This window comes from Bubalus kerabau, chromosome 7 (assembly GCF_029407905.1).
Source record: "Bubalus kerabau isolate K-KA32 ecotype Philippines breed swamp buffalo chromosome 7, PCC_UOA_SB_1v2, whole genome shotgun sequence".
NCBI classification, from domain to species: Eukaryota; Metazoa; Chordata; class Mammalia; order Artiodactyla; family Bovidae; genus Bubalus; species Bubalus kerabau.
In genome coordinates, this window is record NC_073630.1 from 81,852,104 (window position 1) to 81,878,253 (window position 26,150).

The following is a 26,150-nucleotide window of genomic DNA, read 5'->3' on the forward strand; positions in this document are numbered from 1 at the left end:
CCTTGATTTTAAGGTCAATTGCACTATGTAAGATTGCTTTGCTCTTTTTAGTTCCTTCTCAGAAATTTCATCGACTTGGAATATGTGCTATGTATGACTAGGTCAGATGAAAATATATTTAAAGAAAATAATAATATTTTATATTGTCTGATTATATATTAAATCTGTTTTTAAAAATCTTTAGTTTTAAAGGATACTTCTTAAAGTTACTGAAGAAAGGGTACAAAATTTCTTGTGATATCCAGTAAGTTATTTGATGATGACTTTGAGGAGAGGGTAAAACTGACTTTATGGTTTGTTTGAAGTATGCCTATGCAGTGATCTTTTCCTTCAGGATATATATTCTTCCTTTCACTCAGTGACTTTAATGGGGAGACATCATAGTGATCTTCTTGATCTCCTGTATTAATTTCCTACTCCCCCGAGTCAGAAACTCCTCATTTTGTTCTCATCTCATTATTTTTTATCTTAGATGAGTCAGTACTTTAAAATTTTATTTCTTCATATAGTATCTCTGAAGCTAGTCTTTAACTTCCTTCTTTAATCTTGTCTTGTTCCCCAGGGTCCTATCTTCCCTGCATTCAGGCGTGTGTATCATATTTAGGTAGGTGGCATATAAGATTCACCCTTCCAGATAAACACTTCAGTCACCTCAGCAGCATAATTATTTACATCTATGTATTCAAAAGATTATATTCTCTATTATTAAAATAAAAATGTTAGGCACTACATCTTTACATCTTCATATATTCTAACTTCCCATTCATTCTTAGTTTCTTACAGTTATAAGTTTTTAATTTCGAACTTCATTTTCCTTTCTTTCTAAATTAAATATTTTAAATCTCTTATGTTTGTCTGTAGAGTGCTTCTGACCTTTGAAAACTACAAGAAGTTGTCTAAAAATCAGTCCTATTTTCAATTCAGGATTTCTTTTCTATTCATACCACTGTCCAATTCATTTAAAGAAAATTATCTTAAATTTCTGTATGTCTTATCATCTGTTCTTCCAAATAAGAACCATTATTATCATCTTTGGGATTCATTAAGAATAGAAGATCTACCATGCAGTGAATAAATCCTTCTCAATGGTTTATATTTTTTCAAATTATCTCTAATGTTGGTTCTTGAACCAACTAGTTATATCCTATGTATCAGATTATCTGTCTAGAATCCCCAATGTGATAAATTTGATTACTATTGGGATTGTACTCCTTGGAATCAAGCAAGACTTTGGAAGATTTATTGATAATTTTCAAATTTATGAAATCATTCTTAGACATTCTCTTGGGGATTTTGTTATTTGGTCACCTCATCTCTTTAAAAGCTTTCATTACATTGTCCTTGGAATATCTATATTTTGAAGATGTTTTCCAAGTGTTCCCTATACATTTTCAGACATTTTTCTTCTGATGACTTGTTTGCCACAATGCTACACACTCATACAAATCCAGAATTTCACGAAGCCAATTCCCCAAATCCCAGAACTAACATCAAGTTAACTTCACCCATGCCACTGTATACACAGGGAGAAGGAGCTTTTTGAGAGCCCTGAGGTGATGGTTGTTTACAGAGAATTTCAGAGAAAGCTAACTCTGATCCAAGCCATGTTTCACAAACCCCACAGGATAGTTTGTTCCTTTGTTCATTTAAATATATACAATTTGCATATACCTTGAAGTCATCCTCAGTTCTCAAGCTGCTCCCAGGACAATGGAACACTAATTCAAATTTTTGGTAGCTCAGAACTCCTGATAGTAGTAGAAACAATTTGTAGCTAAGGTTAGGTTTCCCACCTGTATCCCCTACCCAGTCTCTACTGGCCAAACTGTATTCTGAGTATTTAGATTAGCAAACTTGAGTTTGATCCACATATGTAGCATTTGATGAGAAAGTCTCTGGTAGTTCAGTTATAATAATTGTTACATGTTTCCACTCTTTTTGTAGATATATATAGAAATTGTGATATTTTCTGAAATGAGATCTTATTAGGCTCTATCATCATGAATAATATTTACAGCTCTCATTTTCTTTTTGTTTAATAGTTGAATTGACATCAGAAATTTCAATTTAAAAACAAGGTTTGGTAGGTAGCTGCTACCAATATTTCTGAATTCTCAAAAGGTGCCTCCCCCCTCCCAGCTGTGGACTGCAAAAATGTGCCCCATTTGAGTGGGAGAACCACCAAAAAGGCATTTCTCCTTACGGAACAATGACTTGGCTAGTACTGTGAATTTTATTTTCCCCTACTTCCCATTCTCCATCCCATCAACGTCCCACACAATGCAGATTTTTCTTCATGGAGATGTGACCAGTAAAGCTGTATTTATGTAAGCCAAGTTTAAGTGTTATATGGCAGAAGACTGTCTAATCTGTAGCTGTATTTTACATAGCAGCTTTGATTATGAAGTGTTAACCTAGGAACTTTCAGTAAATTGCTGAACTTTTCAGTGTCTTTGCAGTACAGATATAAATAGTACCCACTTCAGAGGGACCTTGAAAGAATTGAGTTAATATACCATAGTTGCTTACAACATGCCAGGAACATAATAAGTACTATTATGATTATTGTATTCACAAGTTCATTAGTATTTTCTAACAACTGAAAACTGATTCTTGCCAATGCTCTCAAGTAATCGGATATTAAAATTCATCATTCATTGCAAAGGTTTCTTTCACTTAGTAGTTTCTAGTAATAGGTGGGAGGAATGAGGTAATTACCTGAATGTCAAGTAAAAGAAATAATTTACCTAATATGGTGCTCCCCTTGACACTAACAAAAGGAAATAAACTAATAAAACTGAATTGTCTCTTTTGAATTAGAAATTAAATGCAAATTACACCTATGTAGTTGCATTTTCTATTTTTGATTTGTATCTATATTTTAGCATTGAGGAAATAAGTGTAAAATATTTTTTCTCCCTACCTTAGATAGTATAAACAAGCACAACCTTCTCTTTCCTCCAAGCCCTCCTGTGCTTCAGAGGCTTCGAGACTCTAGCTCAATGTAGACCGGTCCTCTAGATAACCAGATACATAGCAGAGTAGAAATATGACTTGTTCCCTTTTTAAATTCATGTCTTCTCAGAACCTGTATTCTCTTTCCCAGGAGGTCGGTCACTGGGACAGATGAAACTTCACAAGAAATCACTGGCTGTCTCCTTAAAATTTAGGCTACTAAACATATTTTATTTTTATATTTTTAAGAAAAATGCAAATGAAAAATATAAGTGGTCTTTCACTGGAATTAATGATTCATATATATTAAAACTACTAGGGTGAAGGCTCAAACTCATTCATCACCTTATTAATGTCAGTAAGTATAATTTGGCTTACATGCATATGATATGTCTTATTGCCCCCAAAGCCTTGCTGTTTTGAAGGATTATAAAATCACTGGCTGTAAATATTAACAGATTCTATTATAATTTGATATCTATTTGTGAAATCTGGAGACACCGTTAATCATATGCCTAAGAGAACTTGCATAGCTAACAGATCAGACTGGGCTATATAACAAATTACTTTGTTATGAATAAGTATTATGATGACATGAGTGCAAATGCAGTAAGTATCCGTGCATGGACACATTTTTTATTTGAGATTCACCATTTTATTTATATCTAGTATTTTTTACTTTTATATTTGTGATTGTTAATGAGGCAACAGTGATTTCTGTGTTTCTTTTCCTTTCTATGTGTCTTCAATATTCCAAAAGTATATGATAAAATAAGAGTATCTCCTGTTTTAGGAAAATCAGTTCGTTACACAAAAGCAAAATGGATACAGATTTTAAAAGTGAAATATTGCATCAAATAGATAATGTAACAATGCTACTAATAACCTGATTCCTTGATTCCTCAAGGAAGACCAAGTAACTTTCAGAATGAACTTTCCATTGCAATATGAGATATATTAAATATTGATCTCTAGTCAGTCTGGGGCATATGTTCTTGCTATAAATTGTTAGCAGGAACTGAAAAAGAAAAACCTTTAAAATGCTTGCCCAGTGAGTCCTACTTATGTTTTGCTCTTAACTTTGTCCCTTTGTTAGGAATCCTTGAAATCATCCAGGCTGTTGCAGCCAACTAACTGTACAATAATAAAAATGGTGTTATTACTATTGTTATTATTATTATAATTTTTAAAGATCTCTTCACAAAGAGGGTTATTTATGTAGAGTAGATTTCTTATTTTTATTGAATATGATCTTTCTCCCTTTATATTTAATTTACAGTTAGCAGTATCTCTTACTGCTTTTTTATAAACCAAACAAGCCACAGTGAGATACCTTGGTAACTTCTAAATATGGTGCTATAGAACATTTCCAATTAGTTTTAAAATACTACTGTTTTGTATAAGTTGCTGAGGATGTAATTTTTTTATTTTAGAGAACAGTATCTTTTTTGAGAACTAAATATGAATACTCCAACTTATCTTCAGAAATTACTAGTGTTCTTTTCTCTGCTAGAACACAATATGCTCCTTTTTAGCCTTCATAAATTTGAAATTTCTCCATTATTGTGTGTAACTGTCATTTTCTTATTGTACACTGTTCATTATTTATTATCCATTATCTTTATATCCATGAAGAACTTGGGTTTCTTGGTAACTTGTCCAAAATCATGTGGCTAATAAAGTACAAAATCTAAATTCCAAACAAGGTCTTTCTGACCAGAGAGCCCTACTTACAGCAATAAAAATTTTCATTATTTTCTTATAATGACAACTTTTCAGGAAGCTTACTGAGGATTAGAATTAGAGATCTTTTCCAAGAAAGTATTTCAGAATGATTTTTATTACCTTGTATGGAAATAAGTTGTTCTTAAAGCACAGTTATTCACATCTTTATTTCTTAATTGCCTCGATATAATATTCATTTCCTTTCACTTTATTTTGTTCTAAGCACAGTTCTTTAGTATGGATTCATTCATCCTACTCACTTAGGGAAACTAAGATATTGTGAGTAAATTGGGAGATGGATTGACAATACCATTTTTTTACAAAATGATTTGATATTGAATATGCAGAATTACTGTTTAACTATATATTTAAATATAACTGCAGGACTTAGGTTGCAAGAATTTATGATCATTCTTTTTTCCTAGAAGTTCTCAAATACCCAAAATATCAAGAAATTTTATTAGTAGAATCCTTTTCTCTTTTATTTTTAATTTCTTGTGTTTCAGTAAAAGGATGAATATTTTGATTAGAGAAAAGATTGTGTTAAAAAAAAAAGCTGGTAAATAGCTTCTGCCTATAATAATTTAGTAATAGAACCAAAGATATAACTTTTGCACATCTCTATATTCCTGAATTTGATGTTCCTTGAACTGTGTCCTCTCAGAGGGCAGTATAATAATACTGAGAAAAAAAATTGGAAATTTATTTGAGTTGATTTCAATTAGGCAGTGTCAATGTTGTAAGTTAAACTTATTAGTTTCATGTGCTAATTTCAGGTTGAAAAAATCTATGAAACATCTTCCAATTCAAAATCTGAAAACAAACAAAACAAGACTGTACCTCTCATATGGAAAAATGCTCCTACTATATTATAAGCATAAAAGTTGTGATGGCATAAATGCAATATATAATATCCAAAGTTAATTGAGTCATCACTTGTTTGGATTTTTTCTAAGAAATAGATTATATTAACTTATATCTGCTATTCTGAAAGTGAATAGAAGCTAGTTTATTTACATGAAAAATTAAAATGTAGAAATGGGATATATTTTTAGTATAAATAAAGTCTTATTAGGAAAAAAAAATACTTAAATTGTCACTGCCAATAATTCTATAGTATCCAGTAGTCCCTGTTTATTGCATAGTGAATCTTTCATTTTATATAGTTCAACCTTATATACAACATGCCATTTAAAAGTAAGTATTTATGTGATAGGCACTCCTTTGATCTTGTAATAGGTTTTCCTCATAACTTATTATTATAAAGGATGTGGGTTCTTCAAAAACTAAAACAAGTTACCCATCACATTCATAGAGTAATGCACAACCCCAGAAAATCACTGGAGAACTAAGATAGGTTTAAGATGATATTACAGATTGAAGGAAGAGAGTTAGTCTTGATGTAGGAAAATAGAAACAATATGTTTCCTGAAATAGCCTCAGTCTAAACAAAACAGAGCTGAGCTGATTATGATTATATGACAAAATAAGTTTTCTCTGAAAAACATTATCAAGAATCTCTGTATTCATAGACATGTTGTTTTAATTCATATCTACTTTTCTCTATATACTTTTTAAATAATGTTTCCAAATTTAAAATTCAAACTTTAGCTGGTATAGGCTTCCCCTTGTGGCTCAGACAGTAAAAAATCTGCCTGCAATACAGGAAACCTGGGTTTGATCCCTGGGTTGGGAAGATTCCCTGGAGAAGGGAATAGGAGCCCACGTCAGTATTCTTGCCTGGAGAATTCCATGGACAAAGGAGTCTGGCAGACTACAGTCCATGGGGTCTCAAAGAGTTGGATACGACTGAGCAACTAACACTAACTTTCACAGACTTTCTTCATGTGAGTTTGGATAATTTACACACTATAAGTTTGCCAATATAGGGCAAAAAATTCTATGAAAAGTCATATTTTCTTCAAATTGGTATTTTAGGTTGTTTATTATATTTTCCTTTGTTCTAAAATTTGTTTTATTCAGCAAAAAATCACAAGCAGTTTGTGATTTACAAATGAATATAACTGTGGGAATAACTACATAGCACATTCTATACACTACATTCTTACTAAAAAGAAATGTGATTTACTGCTATTTTACCTGTGGTTAAGCACTTTGGGCCTATTATATTTGGGCTCAGTATTCTTGTTTTGAGTACTATGCCAAAGTATTCAAAATGTCTAAGTTAAAAGCATACAGAAATATATGGCTCTGACCACAAAAGATGAGTTTTAGAGATGAATGACTGAGTAGTATAGGTTCATCATTTCTACTTGCAGACCATCCACCTCCTATTTTGTGAAGCAAAGACTCACCAAGAATTCTGATTTCCAACCCTGCCACCATTGACTTGAGTAGTCAAAAAACATAAAATCTCTGAGAAGCTTTCTTTCAGCTAATTATGTAAAAAACAACAATGAATACCTAATGGCATAAATTTCTTCAATAAAGTACAACCAGGTTGTGTTGCATTGCAGAGCAAAAAAAAAAAAAAATATATATATATATATATATACACACATATATATATACACATACATAAAATAATACCTTAAAGCTTTTAGAAGAAAATATATTTTAGATTTTAGATTAAAGGAGTTCTTAAAAATAAAATAACAAACATAAACTACAAGAAAAAGAGAATATTCTCAGCTCAAAATTTAAACAGTACTCAAAAAAGGTGAGCTTCTGGAAGGAGATGTAAACAGTACATGTAACAACAAAATGTTAATGCCTACATTGCAATGAATGTCTTCAAATTAATATATAAAATTCAACAATCTAATATGTATGTGGGGAAAAGATATGAATCAGCAATTCTCAGAATAAAGAACACTTACAATCAATAAATATATGAAAAATGACTCCATCCCTCTAGTATTCAGGAAAATGCAAAGTATAAGGGTAGTATGATATATTTCATACTCTATCAAATCGGCAAAATGTCAGCCAAACAATACTAAATCCTGGCAAAAATTTAAGAAATATGGACTATTTGTGAAAGTGTGCATTGATACACATGTATTTGAAAAAATGGAAAATGTGGGCAACATATGACCCATTAATTTTACTTCTAAGTATGTATTGTAGAAAAACTCATGTATCTGGACAAGAAGACATGTATAAAGCCAATTAGCACAAAATAAGGGAAAAGAGAATAGGTAAAATCTAGGCCTCCTGACTGTAAAGCTCTGAATTTACATATTAAAATAGAGGCAACACCTCTACATTCAGAATATTCCATTTTATACTGAACTAACAATAATCCAGTATTTACTCTGGAGACAACATGTCGTTGAAATCCATATTAATAGATTTCCAGTGAATGAATTAGCTATTAAAAGAAACTGAAGTATCTCTCAACCATTTGAAAGAAATTTAATAGGCAGGTTGATTAAAATTTAATAGCAAACTTGTTGGCTATTAAAAGTGCATAGTGTGATAAATCAAGATGTCAGCTCTTCAATTTATGACTGAGAAAAAGTGATGAACGAGCTTTTGAGTTTCAATAAAACATCTCTTCTTTGACACTTTGTAATTTAATTAATTGTTTGAATAAAAACAGTGGGAAAATATAAAGATATGGTTTCTATGGTTTTAAAATTTGTATCACTTTTAAGGACACCATGCAGATTATTTTACTTATATCATTATAAAAATCTTGTTCTTAATATGTCTGTCTCTATTTTATAAAGTAGCCCTTTAAAATTGATTTAATCATTGCTGGCACTTTCAGTAAATTGCATTTGTGTACTGATATTGTTTAGTTACACAAAAAAGCAGAAAAGTAGAAAAAAAAATATTTCAAATAGAAACTGCCTATTGAATCAGTTCTCCATAGGTCTAGAGGTCTCTTTTATCTACTTTTATTTGTTATATAAATTAATATGTGAATATGAAAAATAAACTAACAATTTACAGAAAAGCATATGATGAAAAAGTAATACATTACTATAAGGTTCCTAATAAAATTTTGTTGAAACATAGTTTTGGAGAGGATGCTAAAATATGTTTGAAAGTCATTGACTTAAATATATTTAAGAAAAACTACCAGAGTAATTTTGGCCACCTGATGTGAAGAGCTGACTCATTTGAAAAGACCCTGATGTTGGGAAAGATTGAACGCAGGAGGAGAAGGGGATGACAGAGGATGAGATGATTAGATGGCATCACCGACTCAATGGACATGAGTCTGGGTAAACTCCTGGAGTTGGTGGTCGTCAGGGAGGCTTGGCGTGCTGCGGTTCATGGGGTTGCAAAGAGTCGGACACGACTGAGCAACAGAACTGATAGCTACTGATACTGACTAGAGTCATGTGTGACCTTGAATAAATCATGAATGTCTCTGAACCTGTGTTTCTTTACATATAGTGTGATGATGGTCAGTTCAGTTCAGTTCAGTCACTCAGTCGTGTCCGACTCTTTGCGACCCCATGAACTGCAGCATGCCAGGCCTCCCTGTCCATCACCAACTCCCGGTGTCCACCCAAACCCATGTCCATAGAGTCAGTGATGCCATCCAACCATCTCATCCTCTGTCGTCCCCTTCTCCTCCTGCCCTCAATCTTTCCCAGCATCAGGGTCTTTTCAAATGAGTCAGCTCTTCACATCAGGTGGCCAAAGTATTGCAGTTTCAGCTTCAACATCAGTCTCTCCAATGAACACCCAGGACTGATCTCCTTTAGGATGGACTGGTTGGATCTCCTTGCAGTCCAAGGGACTCTCAAGAGTCTTATCCAACACCACAGTTCAAAAAAGATTTAGATAATGTTAAAATCTCATTCCATTGTAAATTCTTGGTTATAACCTTTTTCCATTGTTACATTGCCATTGATTAGGTGATACTTACATATGTAAGGTATACTTTGGGTATTTCTGAATCATTTCTTCCAGATTTCTTGTTTATTTTAGGTCCCTTGTTAAAGAAAAAGACATGTGTTTTTTTTTTTTCCCCTGCATATCACTTTTCTTAAATATTTAAAAAGGAAGTAAAAGCCACAGTACTCGCATTCTTGTATTAGCACAGTTGAGCACACAAACATACACCTATTTTGCATACAATTTTAAGGGTTTCACAACTTTGTAGAGACCATTTCCTGCTGAAAGAGTCCTTGCTTTACACTGCAATTAGTATTCTAAATTTCTATAGAAAATACATTATTGGTGAAACTATTTTTATTTATACAAAATGAAGTCTCTGCTGTGGGACAGTATTATTATCTGAAGACAAAAGCACAAAGACATCACTCAAGCGTAACTCTGCTTTGTGTAAAACTATGACTTATATGCATTGGTCAATATATATAATGAAAATGACATCATAGAAGACAAAACAAAACTATGCCAAACCAAAGGAGAGAGAACCATGACGGAATTGAATGGAGGATGAGGTATATTAAGGAGGGAGGAATCATCTGGGTAAAGCTATTTTATTGAAATAAACCAAACAGAACATTTACTATGCTGTATATTTATACATAAGAATTTGAAAATTGACGTATATTGATATGTGACTATTAGAGAATGGTTGTATTCAATTGGTTCATTGAATCACCACAGTCTTAAATTATACAATTTTGCCCATTTAATATGATCAGTATGAATGTAAGTGCCCTTTTTTTAATGAAGTGTGAGGGGCAAAGGAGAGTGATAGTTCTAGTTATTTTAAGAGCTTTTCAGTATACTTTTGTTAGCCTGCTGTCAAGAAGAAACATTGTTTGAATTATGTTTCTGAATCATATAATATAGATTCAAGTGAGATCCAACTGTGATCTTGTTTCAGATCTGTTCTTTCCTTCACAATTTCAAAGCAGGTGACTCTGCCTTAGATTTTCCGTCCTCAATTACACATATCACATTGAACTAGCCTATGCAGTGCTGTCATTCAGGGCCTCCCAGTGTCAGAACACATAGTTTAGTTTCCTAAGAAAAGAAATGTAGCAGGTTTGCGGTAAAAGACTACACATTTGAAAAGAATATACTCATCATTCCATTCAAATTTTACTCATTCAAAAACTTATATATCAACCTCAATATTTAGATTTTTTTTTTTAAAAAACCTCTTCTTAAAATGACTACCTTTGATTTTACACTTAGTCTTTTTCAGTAGCACAGGGTCTGACAAAAAACTGTCAGAAAAACCTCTAAGTTTTCAGTGTGGAATATGAAAATCCTATTTTGTTTTCTATCACGCTTTTACCAAAAGTAAAGATTTTGTGCTTAGTCCTCTGTTGACAGCCTTCTTAATGAGTCACGTATGTTGAAATTCAATACTAATCCCTTTCCTATGGTTTTATTAAAGAGCAGCCCCTTGTTTCTGATAGCAAATAATCAAGTTTGACTAGACTGTAGTCAGGATGTAATGAGTCAAAGAATTAAAGAACAGCTATATTTACATAGCCACCTTAAACTGTTTTACCCTATTTAAGCTTTTTGAGTCATAGCAGTCTGTTCTGTTTTTTTTCCCCTCTAATTATTATCTGCAGTTAATATTCAGGTAGCATTTACTATTTACAAATAATTATATGAATATTGTCTTTGCTTTAATAATTTCAGTATTTCATGGCAGGCAGTGCTGTTTCCCCGCCCCCCTCTAATTATTATCTGCAGTCAATATTCAGGTAGCATTTACCATTTCCAAATAATTATATGAATATTTATCTTTGCTTTAATAGTTTCAGTATTATGGTCATCAGTGTAGTATTGGAAGGAAAATAATCACAGTAGATGGTGAAATAGGTGGAGAAACAGTGGAAACAGTGGCTGACTTTATTTTTTGGGCTCCAGAATCACTGCAGATGGTGATTGCAGCCATGAAATTAAAAGACGCTTACTCCTTGGAAGGAAAGTTATGACCAACCTAGACAGCATATTAGAAAGCAAAGACATTACTTTGTCAACAAAGGTCCGTCTAGTCAAGGCTATGGTTTTTCCAGTAGTTGTGTATGGATGTGAAAGTTGGACTATAAAAAAAGCTGAGTGCTAAAGAATTGATACTTTTGACTGTGGTGTTGGAGAAGACTCTTGAGAGTCCCTTGGACTGCAAGGAGATCCAACCAGTCCATTCTAAAGGAGATCAGTCCTGGGTGTTCATTGGAAGGACTGATGTTGAAGCTGAAACTCCAATGTTTTGGCCACCTGATGTGAAAAGCTGACTCATTTGAAAAGACCCTGATGTTGGGAAAGATTGAAGGCAGGAAGAGAAGGGGATGACAGAGGATGAGATGGTTGGATGACATAACCGATTCAATGGACATGAGTTTGGGTAAACTCCAGGAGTTGGTGATGGACAGGGAGGCCTGGCGTGCTGCAGTTCATGGGGTTGCAAAGAGTGGGACACGGCTGAGTGACTGAACTGAAATCACAGTAGGAATTATACAAATGACACTCTTAAAAAATTTACTCAAAGTATAAAACTCTTAGAGTTGAAAAAAATGATTTTGTTTTAGTTTTCATCTTTTCACAATGTCATGGATTTCACATAAATTTTTTCTTTAATTAAGGAAATATTTATTGAGCTCTTAAGAACTATCCTAGACATGAGATACAGAGCAGTGAAAAAAACCATATGTATTCTCTGTTTTCTGGGGTTTACATTACAGTGAAATTAGCACATGAACAGGATTTTCCCATACACAGTGTTATAACTATCTTCCTCGCCACCTCCCACCATCAATTTATTTCTATCTTCAAACTGACTAACCAGTAGGCTTAACATTTTAGTGGCAAATTAGTGACAGATGGTCTGTAAACTTTGATCTTCTTGGAAGTCTTCAGCAATTTCACAGTTATTAGAAGGGGAGTTTATAAATCAGTAGCTATTTGGAGGGAAAGGGAAAAGACAGGTTGGACAGAACCTTGGAAAACAGTATCAGAATTCAAAGTGACCCAATTAAATTGGAGAAGCAGCCAGAAGCAAGCAGAACAGACTTGGGCAAAAGACAAATGAAATGCAGTGCAGCTACAGAGAAAAGACATAGGCATAACTGTGCACGTAAAAGATGAAGGAAGATAGATTCTGTGCAGGTGTTTAGATAAAAGATTGGGCATTAGCAACAAGCAGAGTTTTTTAGTACAGCCAGTGCTATCTTTCATAACTTAAATGCCTAAATGTGAGTGGGTACTGTGAAAGTAAAATTGTTAGTCGCTCAGTCATGCCTGATTCTTTGTGACCCCATGGACTGTAGCCCTCCAGATTCCTCTGTCCATGGGATTCTCCAGGCAAGAATACTGAAGTGGGTTTCCATTTGCTTCTCCAGGGGATCTTCACAACCCAGGGATTGAACCTGGGTCTTTTCTCATCGCAGGCAGATTCTTTACCACAGAGCCACCAGGGAAGCCCAAAGATAGGCATCACATTCTAGGAAAATTGCACTTGTTTGGCACGCCAACAGGAAACATGGCCTTTTGAGATTACAACAGCTATGAGTGTCCATGAAAAGGTATTAACTTCTTACACAAGGTGAATCGAATGAAGCATAATTGTTGAGATATTCAGATATCTCCCTCAAAATTTCAAACTAGCAAACTCATAGAGCTTATCTAAAACCTTATAGTTTTTGCAAAACATTGATCACCAAACTGCACATCCTGCTCTGTAGTTCCTATAACTGAGCCCATACTTCTTATAACTCTTCGGTTTCAGGACTAAAGTCAGTTTCAGTGACACTAATTATATTAGTTTTAAATGGTGCATGAGGTATAAAAATGAATGATAGTAAAAAAGCCAACAATGTAAATAGTGATTCTTTTTCTATCAGGAAGAAGGGTCCTTAACACCAACGATAAAGAGAAAGCTGATTTTAGTTTTAATTTTTTTTAAGTTTTTATCTGGTTTTAAATTCAACAGCAGGTGGATCTCCAATAATGTCACTCATTAGGACTGTAGTTTAGTAGCTGATTCTTCCTTGCCCTCAGACTTGAAACAGCCTACCAAACTCTTGTGGTAGAGATGGATAGTGTACCATTCAGCAACACTGTATCAAATACAGCTGTATGCCAATCCATTGCTGCTGTTTATTGCTGGCCTTTTCTAACTTAGCAGGAATTGATGATAAATAACAAAACTTTCAAATTCAGTCTTCCACATTAGTAGATTTCACTGATAAAAGTGCTTTAAATTTAAAATACATTTAAAGATTAGGAAACCCCTAAGAAAAACAGAACAGGAACTTTATGCTAGGAAAGCTAGAACCAGATGGATTATCTGTACAAATTTTGATATGGAACTCCACTTTTTGTTCTCTTATTATTAGCTTTTTTGAAAACCAAATTCTAAACAGAAACCAAAATTTGAGTCACCTGCTTCCTGCTTATGCTTGATTCTTCCCAACTCAATTGTTTACTTGTTCTCTAGGTCATCTTTTTTAAATTATATTTTTATTATTTATTAAAGTTCAGGTAAATTGACATATTAGTTTTCAGTGTATGGCATAATTAACTTCTTGTATATATTATGAAATGGTCACCACGATGAATCTAGTTCATATTCATTACCGTACATAATTAGTTTTCTTCTGATGGTAACTTTTAAGCAGATTATCTTTTACAAAGGATAATCTGGGGATTATTATATAAAAAGGGATATTTTCTTTTATAAGCTATGTGAAGTAAGGAAAAAAAGTGACAAGCCATCTTCCCAGCCTACTGTTTGTTTTCCTATTACTTTAAATAATGTGTAGGAATGAAGGGAAATATATAGAAATGCACATGTAAGTCTCAGCGATAAAGATCTTACCCTTATTTGATCTATGAGAAAATATAAAGAGTTTGAATAATTTCACATTTTTAAGTTTTACCCTAGTTCATTTTAAGTTCTTACACCTTTCATTTTTTATTTAAATTTTCATTTATAGTAACTTTAGAAAACAATTACTTGTATTAGAAGACTAACCTTTTTTATTTGAGAAAAGGCTGCAATCATAAATATTACATAGATACAATTTGCAAGTAGTTTGTTTTTAAAAAATGTTGGGCAAATCAAATCCTGTCTCAGTCAGTTTATCTTAAATTTGTGCAACATCAGCAATATCCGTGTTTAAGATTAACAGTATTCAGTTTCTTATCTGAAAGACCACTATAGCCAACTCATTTTAGCTTTCCTTACTAATATACCATGTATTCAATTCATCAATGAAAAATAATATCCTGATGTACCCATTTTATAATAAGCTGAAGATCTGTCATCTCACTGTGTAAAGACATGTACATGTATATGAAATACAAGTTTAACAAATATTCATCAAGCATATAGTAAGTGAAAACTTATGTGCCAGTTCTTTGCAGAAGGTGTAGGATGTAAACATATGGCTTATTTCCTAATATAACTGAAACCTTTCAGCTCTACAAATCAGACAAGCTTTGCCTGGCCATGAAATTCTCCAGGCCAGAATATTGGAGTGAGTAGCCCTTCTCAGGGTATCTTCCAAACTCAGAGATTGAACCCAGGTCTCCCACATTGCAGGCGGATTGTTTACTGTCTGAGTCACCAGGGAAACCCAAGACAAGGTTTATTGTACTTTAAATCAAGAGTTTACTTTCCCAATTTTGAGGTTAAAATACTTATTTGACTGGTAATTTACTGTATAACAGTATGATTAAAAGAATTAAAACTGCCATGGAAAGTTTTCCCTTTTCACTTTTTTAACATTTCTGTGAGCAACTGAATGTTCCTATTTTATGCATTCAGTATAGATTACTTTTTGAGACAGTTGTAGATTCACTTGCAGTTGTAATGAAATACTACAGAGAGCATGTACCTTTTTCCCAGTTTCTCTCAATAATATCTTGTAAAAGTATGCTACAGTCTCACAGCCAGCATATTGACATTGAAACTTCCCACCAATTTTGCTCAGATTTCTTCAGTTTTACTTGTATTTAATTGTATTTGTGTGTGTGTGTGTGTGTATTTAGTTCCTTGTAATTCTATCATAAGAATGAGTGAATGAGTGAGTGAGTGAAAGTCGTTCAGTTGTGTCCAGCTCTTTGCGACCCCATGAGTAGGTTTGTTTAGCCACCACCATAGGCAAGATACAGAGTCGTTCCATCAAGGATGCCTCATGTTGCCCCTTTATGACCATGCCCACCTCCTTCCCACTTGCATTTTTCAACCCTGGGAGCCATTAATCTGTTCTGCATTTCTATAATTTTGTCATTTCTAGATTATTATATACATATTTATGGAATCATTCAGTGTAAATCTTTTGAATTGTCTCTTTTACCCAGTATAATTCTCTAGCAACTCATCCAGGTCATTATGTGTATTGATAGTTGTTCAGCTTTATTTCCAAGTAGTATTCCATGGTATGGATGTGCCACAGATTGTTTAACCACTCACCAGATGAAGGACATCTGGACACTTCCCCATTATGGACTATTAAGAATAAAGCTGCCCTGAATCTGTAGGTTTTTGTGCCAGCGTGAATTTCCAATTCTTCGATAAAAGTACAAGAGTACAGTAGCTGGGTGGTATGGTAATTGTACATTTAGGTTTTTTTAATTTATTTATTTATTTTAATTGGAGGCTAATTATTTTACAATATTGTACATTTAGTTTTATAAGAAAGTCCAAACTACTTTTCAGAATAGCTGTACTACTGTATACTTGCATCAGCAAAGTATGAGTGATCTCATTTCTCTTTATCCATGCCAACATTTGATGTCATCACCATTTTTAAGTGTATAGTGATATCTCATTATGGTTTTAACCTGTTATTTTCCTAAACCATTCTTTCTCCTTTTCTCATTATGAACTTGTTTGCCGCCTGTATACACTTTTCCATGACACATCTGTTTATACCTTTGGTCCATTTTCTAATTGAATTGTTTTCGGTTTTGTTTGTTGTTGATTGTTTTTTACTGTTGACTTTTTGGAGTTCTCCAAAGTCCCAGATATCCCAGATACTAGTCCTTTGTTGGACTGCAAACATTTGTAAATTGTTTGTAAATGTACCTTTTGCAAATATTTTCTCCTGTTCTATATGTTATATTTTCATTTTCTAATATTTATATATTTAAATTAATAAAGTGTTTTCAACCTACCCTTATACAGTTTGTATTTTTCTTTCTTCAGTGATTTTTCCTTTATCATCTAACATAAATACATATATATCTATGTTTTTCATATATGGCCTAATTTAATAAAACTGTCTTCTAAAGTTTTTGCCTTTTTGGTTAAATTGCTATGAAAGATGGGAAGTTGTAATGCATGCTGACAGTTTGGTAGAGACTAAGTACTTCTATTCATAAAGAAATGAAAGAGTTTAACTTTCTTACTTTGCTATGCCAAAACCCACCAGTTGGAAAATGGAAAATGTAATTATATGTATTGGTTGATACCATGAACTTAATATTTAATTTAAAGTATTTTAGAATAATATCCTTATGATCATTTTATCAGATTTGAAAGTTCACCTAATGCTTACTATGGTGAACTAACAAGTATGATTGCATTTTATTTTATTTCAATTTGAATAAGTCTTCTTCATAGAATTGTAAGTAATGTCAAAATCTTCTGTTGTGTCCACAACTGCTCTCCAAATGAGTGTTTTATCATAAATGTTGCCTTTTATTATTTTCATTGGAAACAACCCCGTGGTTTCTGTGATTGAATGAATGTTTTAATTTTAGCTTTTCTTTCTGTGTTTTAAACTTTCTTTAAGCTTTTGTGTTTTGTGTTTTGTTTATATGGAAGACTATATTTTGCTTTTTTAAAAAATCTTTCATTTTTAGCAAGCATGGGAATATATTCTTGCTTACACTCTGGGAAAGAGAACCCCCTAAATGTGGCTTAACATTATAAATCATCTTCTTTCTTTCCCATTGACTCAGATATGTGCATTGTTGGAAACATGTGTGCTTTAGTGGCATATATTTTTGAGTCTGACTAGCTGCCTGCCTGTAATCAGGACTATATCAACTGTTATCATTCTAAATGTTTCCTTTCTTTTTTTCAAACACATTTGCCTGATTGACCTTTTTTTTTTTTTTTTTTTCTCTGTCTTTCTATGGGGCTGCTCCAGGAGCCATGGCTAATCATCTTATAAGCAATGCTCTGCTTCGTCCGCATGGTACTAACAATCCCTATAATACATTGCTTGGGGAACCGGCGGTCTGTAACAACCCTTCTGTCAGCATGTACAACGCACAAGGTGTGCTGGAGTTTATCTTAACTTTTTCAAGTGAAAGTCCCATTTTATGTAGCTTTTATGGCCACATTCTATTTTTCTTTCCTTCTTCCTGCCTCTTCTTTCTTTTGGAAGCAGACACACAGACTCTTTTCACCTTTCACCCTTCTTGGTGCTTTTATTTTCCATTTTCCTTAGGTTTTCCTTAGTAAGAAATGGATTTTTTCCTTCTGATAAACAAATGCTTGATTCACCAATATGTGTTTGTTCTCTGTAATGTTATAAAATGTTTTGTGGTTTGTCAGTACTTTTCTTGTTGTTGATTGATTTCCATACTAAATACCTATGTATTCATTTTGAGAAATGAACTATTTGCCTAAGGTAAGTAAGATAAAGAAGACTTGATTCAGTGATCTTAATGCTATAAGATCAAGAAAGTAATCTTACTCTCTTCTACCATGAAACACACTCTAGGCACAAATATCAGTACTAATGAAAGCACTTAGATCAACTTCATGGAAAACACTGAAATAAGCTGTGGAGGAAAGAACAGTGAACTGAACAGTAACAGATCAAGTTCTACCCTATCTTAATATTGCCTATATGCACTGACTCAGGAAGGTCGTGAAATGCTTTTTCTACTGTGGCTGCATGTTAACAGCAAGGGTTTTGGATATGGCTCCTCTGTATATCCTCCAACTTTAAATTATATCTCAGATAAGCATGTCTCTTTAAAACCACTTACAATCTAAGCATTTGTATGTGACACTACCTTTTTTAAGATAAAAATATATTGGGGCACAAGAAATTAAAAATATTCATATCATAAGTAAAGTGACCACATAAAAAAATTACTCAAGTAAAAGTTTTATAAAAGAAAAAATTTAGTCAGTGATCCAACTATTTAAAATTATATTTGAAAATAACTCACTATAACAGAGAGACTTCAATAGTTCCTTCAAGCTGGACATGATAGATTAGATATATTTTAACTTTCCTAGGCAATCTTGAGTAAAATGTCTATTATCCTTTTTTGGGAATATGTGTGTGTGTGTGTGTGTGTGTCCTTCTTAGTCAGAGGTGAAAAATTACTCGCATGAATGTGAAAACTTGGTGTGAATGTTTATTCCAAAACAAAACATTTTTGTTGCAACATGGTCTTTGGGTATCTCTCTAAAATTATCTGAGTTTCCTAGGTGACACCTTGTTAGATACAAAAGACGATTATAAATGATTTCAAAAATTTCAAAGCCAATAATTCAGAAGTGACTTCAGGAATATAGTCAAGTTGTTTGTCAGTAGGAAAAATAATTAAGCAAACTGTTAATTTTATCCAGTTTCTTAAGATTTACACCTGAGAATCATAGACCTAGAATTAAAAGAAGGGAGAGAACGCACTGAATCCTCTTTGCTATGCTATGGACATTCTGTCAGCCTATGCTTAAGTATTTCCTCTAATGATGCCCTTCCTAGCTCAGGATCTTAAATATTCAATTGTTGAAATGTTCCATTTGTTATAAATATTTTTCTTTCCACCAAGCCGAAATTTGCCTCTGGCCATGATGCTTAGCTTTGCCTTCTCGAACAAAGATGAGCAAAGCATTTTTCTGCTGTCTGTGGCATCCTTGAAATACCTGAAAGTAGTTAATCAGGCTTCTTTTAGTCACCTTTTTATTCTAGTAAAGCAGCCTTAGTGCTATCAATAGAAGAAAGTTTCTTCATGGTTACCCCCTTTATATCATTTACTGTTTGCCAATATCCTTATTTCGTTGTAGCACTCAGTGGTGTGTATATCACACAATGCACCAAATGTGGTTTGGCAGAACAATTCTGCAGACTTTACGAAGGCTTGTCTGGGGCTTTTCTTTATTTTCATTAGTCTAAATGACAGATAACCGTGTCATTAGAAGCATTTTAAAGTGTGCTGACGTATTAAGTTTTAAATGATACTAAATGAAGATTTACACCATATTTGCAAATTATATCTGTTCTACATTGTTCACCTTACACAAAGAATTGTTGGAAATTGGTTTAAAATAAGTAATAAATTTAGATCACATTTTATTTAGCTCTTTTGACTATTCAGATATAATTTCTAATGTCATACATAATGAAAAAGTAACAATCATTAATCTATGTTTTCCCTAATTCCGTATTTACCTTCTTGTCTTACTTTATTACTGACATTCTAAATTAGGAGATTTTTCTAAGTATGGAACACTATTATATAAACACTTTCAAAGTGAATTTTTCATGACAAAATTTAAAATAATACCATATAAATCCAAAGTTTTATTCCTGTCAAGCCTATTACTGAATATTACTATTAAGATTATCAATAAATTCACAAAGGTTACTTCTGAATGGATTTGTTGTTTATGCCAGTAAACTACATTTGGCTGACTTTTCTTAAAAACAGAAGTAAATAATTTTATTATTGGTTTTCAGAATCAGAAATGGAATTGTTCAACTACTTTATGTTTTAGTATTTTTTAAGATGTTAAGAAACTATGGTAGTGCTTAAAATGATGTTTTACCACTGACCAAAAATAAAACTTGGTGACTATCATATTGCTACTAATCTTATGCTTTCAGATGAATGCACTTATATTCTTACTGGCAAGGTGAAATCTTACATGAAATATAGGTGGCTCGGTATGTACTGGAGTGGTTTATGTTGAATTACGACTTGGTTCTGTTCTGTTGGTCCTTTAATTCTGTTATACCAATGCCATCCAAGCAAAGAAGCATTTGGATTTAAAGTATCCATTTTTGTTTTTTATACCTTTATTTAAAATATGTAAAGATATGTTATAGTGTTCCTGATGCATATAGACTTAGGAACAAAAATGAATAATATACCTTTGTTAGATTGGATTCAGATTCTCTTTGTGGAAATATTTAAAACTTCATGCACAGTATTTCTGGACCATTATCTTCCTATCAGTATTGGATAGTTCAGTTTTTGTTAGATAAATCTTATTATAGATTAACCTGTCAACAAAATGTAATATATAGAGAAGTCATGCTTTTACAAGTTAATTTACATTTTAAGGTGACTTAATTCAATTCTAAAACTTTAAAGAAAGACATATCTTTAGGATGGGATACATGAAGAATACATTATAGTTGTCAAGAATACAAGGTTATAGTATAAAGTATATAATTAAATATTCTGTTACAGCTTTCAAAGTCTAAGGCAAGATGTGAAGAGAAGGAGGTAGAGGAGAGTAGTGCATGAAGTCAATCAAGATTCCCCTTCTGATCCCAATTCTGCCACTGTTAGCAGAGGGGTGTTAGATAAGGCTCAGTCTCTCTTGGCTGCAGCTTCCTCATCTTGCAAAGCAGAAGCTGAACTTCAGTTACCTCTCCTGTGCTTTCCACTTCTAAAACGTTATCATTTACAGAAGGGGCCATAATGAGCCTACAAGCAATTTACATCTGTTGCTATACTAATTTGGCTTTTTATTTCAAATTCTTCTTCTTTAAAAGAAATTTTCTCTGCATTTTGAAATATTGTTGGTCTTTTGCTGAGAAGCAAATCAACTTTTAAAGTACAAAAACAGTACCTCTAAAGCAGTGGTTAAATTGTAACAAGTCTGAATCTCTTGAAATTATCTAGCCCAGCGACTTTGCTGACTTTTATTTTGTGATGATTTAATCCTCTTATAAAGAAAATCAGCAAGAGCAGTTTTTTGACTGGATTAAAATATGAGAATTTTTTAAAATAATGTTTTTATAGTTGTTTTTAAAGTATTAACTTTTAAAATGTTTGATTGCATATGATTATGCAACAATCCAGAGGAAAACTTGATATTGATTGGTGGTATTTTTTTCCCTTCACATTTTCATGATACAGAATAATGGTTGGATTTAACATTTTTCTTTCTCCATAGTTAAACAACTTTTGAATATGAGCTCCAGAAATGACAGTATTGATCAGTATTATTTACAAATGATAAAAAGCATTTGTATAGGTACAGTGGGAAAAAAATAACCTTTGTACATGAGAAGATACATAAGAAAACAAACATAAAAACTAAAAAAAGTGTTTTTCTTTTCTCTCTATACAAACTAAAGAATTTACTAATAATCTAACTGAAAAAAACTTAAAGTGACATTCCTTAGAAGCAAGTATGTCCTAACATGTACACACAAATATATATGTAATATTGAATTAAAATTGTGGAAAATGTCATGGCTTGCCCTCAGGATTTTACTCTCTTTGGTTGGTGTGATAATTTTAACTTTAAAATAAATGTGTATTTGTTTGAAATTTACAAACTGACTAAACGCTTATTACTCATTTTATTAGCATGTGTTATGGGGGTTTCTTATTTTCTAACATTTCAGTATTTTTAATTATGATAAGCCATGTAACACAGACTCATGAATTTTGGGGCAGTGGAATTATTTCCTTTGACTCTTTTTTCTGCATATCATCAATTTGCTTTTTACTCATGTTTCTTCTACTGTCGCTGTAAGCTTACTTGTTGTTTTTTCTTTCCTTTTCTCCATGCTGTCGTTTAGAGCCCTACAGAGAGACAAGTATGGGAGTAAAGCTAAACATTGCATATCAAATGTAATTTTTTTTAGTTCACTTTTATTGCATCACATATAGATGATGTAGTTATTAAAAACAGTTCATCTCACAATTTAAAAACTAAAGAACCTATAAATCAACTTATATAAATATATGTTAACAAAGATTAGACGCTTTTGTTGTCTGATTCTTTTATCGTGTCACGTAACATAATTGTTAAGTCTCATGTAATGTTTGTGTGAGTTAAATTGTTTTTAAATTAAGCATTTATTTTTGCTAAGTAATTCATAAACTTTTAATTTTCATTACTACATTCCATCACACAAATACATGTCACATAGAATGTATCCACCTTCTTTTAGTATGGCTGTTTTCAACCTGTACCTAATGCATTGACAACAGAAATAATAAGCACGTTTCAATGCATCAGTTGCTCAACCATAACCATCAAGCATACCATAGCAGCCTCTACAGCAGCAATCACCCATCACATATGGCCCTTTAAAAAACATTTACTTTTATTTTTTCTTAACATCGTGGATTTGTCTACAAGATATCTTATAACATGAAAATAAATCGCTTCACCCTATGTCTGTGATGGCTGCTTTTTTAATGTATTCAGTGCATTGTTATTTTTGAAAACTGTGTTACTTGAATACAGAGTATGCATCAGAAGTCCATATAAAAATTGATATATTTGGAACACTTTATTTAAACCAGTAATGAACTAGCTCACTTTTGGTAAACATAACTGCATCACAGATATAGAATGAATGCTATATTTTCACAAGTTAATGATGTATTGAGAAGTTTAATGGAATTCTTAAAAAAAAATTGTTCTATAAAGAAGTACCCTTATTTAGCAGTATTGGTTAAATGTTTGTGTTTTATTTTATTTTGTGGTTGCATTTGAAGTAATTTATATAACTATTATTGATTCTTGGATTCTTGTTCATTCAAGAAAATGCAAAAACCTTGAAGAAGCACATGGTCAGATTTATATCACTGCAGCTGTATCTTCCCAGAATAAGATGTTTAATCTCTTTTAAACCCAAAGTTTAATATGCACACAAAGTCATCACTCATTATGAAATGGAACCTTAAATACTGACACTATGTTTTTAGGAATTAGATCCCATGTTTTATACATTCTTTTGTAGAATGATCTAATGACCCTAACGATTACTAATGGATAGATAATAGTAATCAAAGTGCTTATAACAGAAAAAAAAATGGAAAGTAAATCAAAATATTTCTGTTTTGAAAGTTCCCATTTGCAAATTATTTTGATGTGCCATTTATTTACCTAGGCATTATTTCATAACTATATCATTCTGACAAATTTAACATAATCCTTTTGTGGTTTTTGTATAGGGATTTCTCAGTTTTACAAAATTACATACCAAATTGTTAGACAGTGCTTGAATCTTCTACTTTGATTAGTATATTCAAAGTACCACACCATGAATTATGTTAATTCTATACCTATTTCAATGTTAAGACAACACATAAAATTAAAAGGTAATGAATTATTGACTTTGGTGTGTATAAATTGAAAGCTGTGAATGGCTACAGAAAATTTTGTGTTTTTTTCCTAACTTATAACCAAATATGTTTCAAATAGTGTCAGGCAATGTTTGTATGGAACTTTATAGGGTTTTGTGCAAATTTATAGAGTTTTAAAATTCTTTTAGAGATTTACTGTAAATACTTATTTTCTGTTTATAAGATTTCTATCAATTGTCCAAGTTTACATATATATATTTATATAGATATGTATATATAGATTTAATAGTACTTTTTTATTTCTAAACATTTTATACTTGATTAAAATTGCTACCAATTTATACGTACTTCATAGTCGGGTGTTTTTGCTTTTGTGTCTGTGTATGTGTTCTATGGCCAATTGGACATGAATGTCATAATGTTTTGTGATCTTTTTCAGAGGGGCTTCTGAACAATGCCAGGGATACAAGTGTCATGGATACTCTACCACTGAATGGTAACCATGGCAACAGTTACAGCATTGCCAGTGGTGAATACCTGAGCAACTGTGTGCAAATCATAGACCGTGGCTATAACCATAACGAGACCGCCCTAGAGAAAAAGATTCTGAAGGAACTCACTTCCAACTATATCCCATCTTACCTGAATAACCATGAGCGCTCCAGCGAACAGAACAGGAATCTGATGAACAAGCTGGTTAACAACCTGGGCAGTGGGAGTGAAGATGATGCCATTGTCCTGGATGATGCCACCTCCTTCAACCATGAGGAAAGTCTGGGCCTGGAATTGATTCATGAGGAATCAGATGCTCCTTTGCTGCCCCCAAGAGTCTACTCCACAGAGAACCATCAGCTACACCATTATACCAGAAGGCGGATCCCCCAAGACCACAGTGAGAGCTTTTTCCCTTTGTTAACCAACGAGCACACAGAAGATCTCCAGTCACCCCACAGGGACTCTCTCTACACCAGCATGCCAGCACTGGCTGGCGTGCCCACTGCAGAGAGCGTTACCACCAGCACCCAGACCGAACCCCCACCGGCCAAATGTGGTGATGCTGAAGATGTTTACTACAAAAGCATGCCAAACCTAGGCTCCAGAAACCACGTCCATCAGCTGCACACCTACTACCAGCTAGGTCGCGGTAGCAGTGATGGGTTTATAGTTCCTCCAAACAAAGATGGGACCCCTCCAGAGGGAAGTTCAAAAGGACCAGCTCATTTGGTCACTAGCCTATAGAAGATGACAGAAATTTAAGCCAACAAGACTGCTAACACCTGATAGACTGTGCTGAGTTGATATACGCAGTGGTAATAATGTGTGTTCTTTTAAATCTTTATGCTGTTCCTGAACGACAAACACAAACTCTCAGACTCCTTTTTTTTTTTTTTTTTTTTTTAAACTGGGATTTTTAGGTCAGCCCAGGGGAGAAAGATAACTGCTGAAATTCCCCTGTGCCCTCTCCTTTCTTGCCCTTCACCCCCCGCACCCAAGATGGAGACTTCATTATGTTAATGAACGAGATTTGAAGAAAATGGCACTCATTGTGGCCTTGTTGAATTATGTTGTGTTTGTTCTAACATCTCTGATGCTCTGTTACTATAATTACAAGGACCTGATTTTTTCAAAGGCCAGAATGGTTGTTTGAAGTTAGTAACAATGCTGCATCTAGACTGGAGTGTTGCACAAACATACAAGCAAAGCAAACTGTATCACATAGTGGTTTTTAGTCATTCACAACCTGAATTCACCACAGTGGGAATAGCTGTGGTATACAAAATCAAACAACAGAATCAATAATGAAATGGAGGGGAATTCTAGAATTATATGCTAAATGCATATTTTATGATTTGCTGTATTAACTGATGATAAACTAATGGCAGAAAAAAAACTGAACAATTTCTATGTAATGTACAGATACTAGCATTGCACATGTAGTCTGCTTTCTGTTCCTCCAGAATTTGAGTCCTGTTAATGTAGTGGAAAAAAAAAAAAAAAAAGAAATTTTCTTTTTCTTTCGTGCTGGTCTTGCAAGTTTGTCTACCAGTTAAGAGCAAAGTTTCCTTCCTTTCTTCTTTCTTTTCTTTCTTCATTTCTTTCTTTTCTTTCCTTTCTTTCGTTCCTTTTTTCTTTAAAATTTCACCTGGCAAAAAATAAATAAATAAATGAAGCTATCACTTTATAAGAATCATTTTCTAGTAATGCAAACAAATTATTTTTTACAAAAAAATAAAATAAATAAAATTAGACTTCCTTCCCTCACTATATATCTTTATTCAGTCAGAATATTTCCAAGA

At 33.0% G+C, this 26,150-nt stretch overlaps 1 protein-coding gene across 1 annotated transcript in view; it reads left to right on the forward strand.

Moving 5' to 3' along the window:
• ADGRL3 (adhesion G protein-coupled receptor L3) overlaps nucleotides 1–25,857 on the forward strand; it is a 900,477-nt gene extending 874,620 nt beyond the window's left edge. Inside the window, exon 26 of the mRNA XM_055588685.1 lies at nucleotides 24,293–25,857. Coding sequence (XP_055444660.1) covers nucleotides 24,293–25,092 — 800 coding nt within the window. The 3' untranslated portion in view covers nucleotides 25,093–25,857. The remainder of the gene's footprint in view (nucleotides 1–24,292) is intronic.
• Nucleotides 25,858–26,150: the final 293 nt, after the last annotated feature.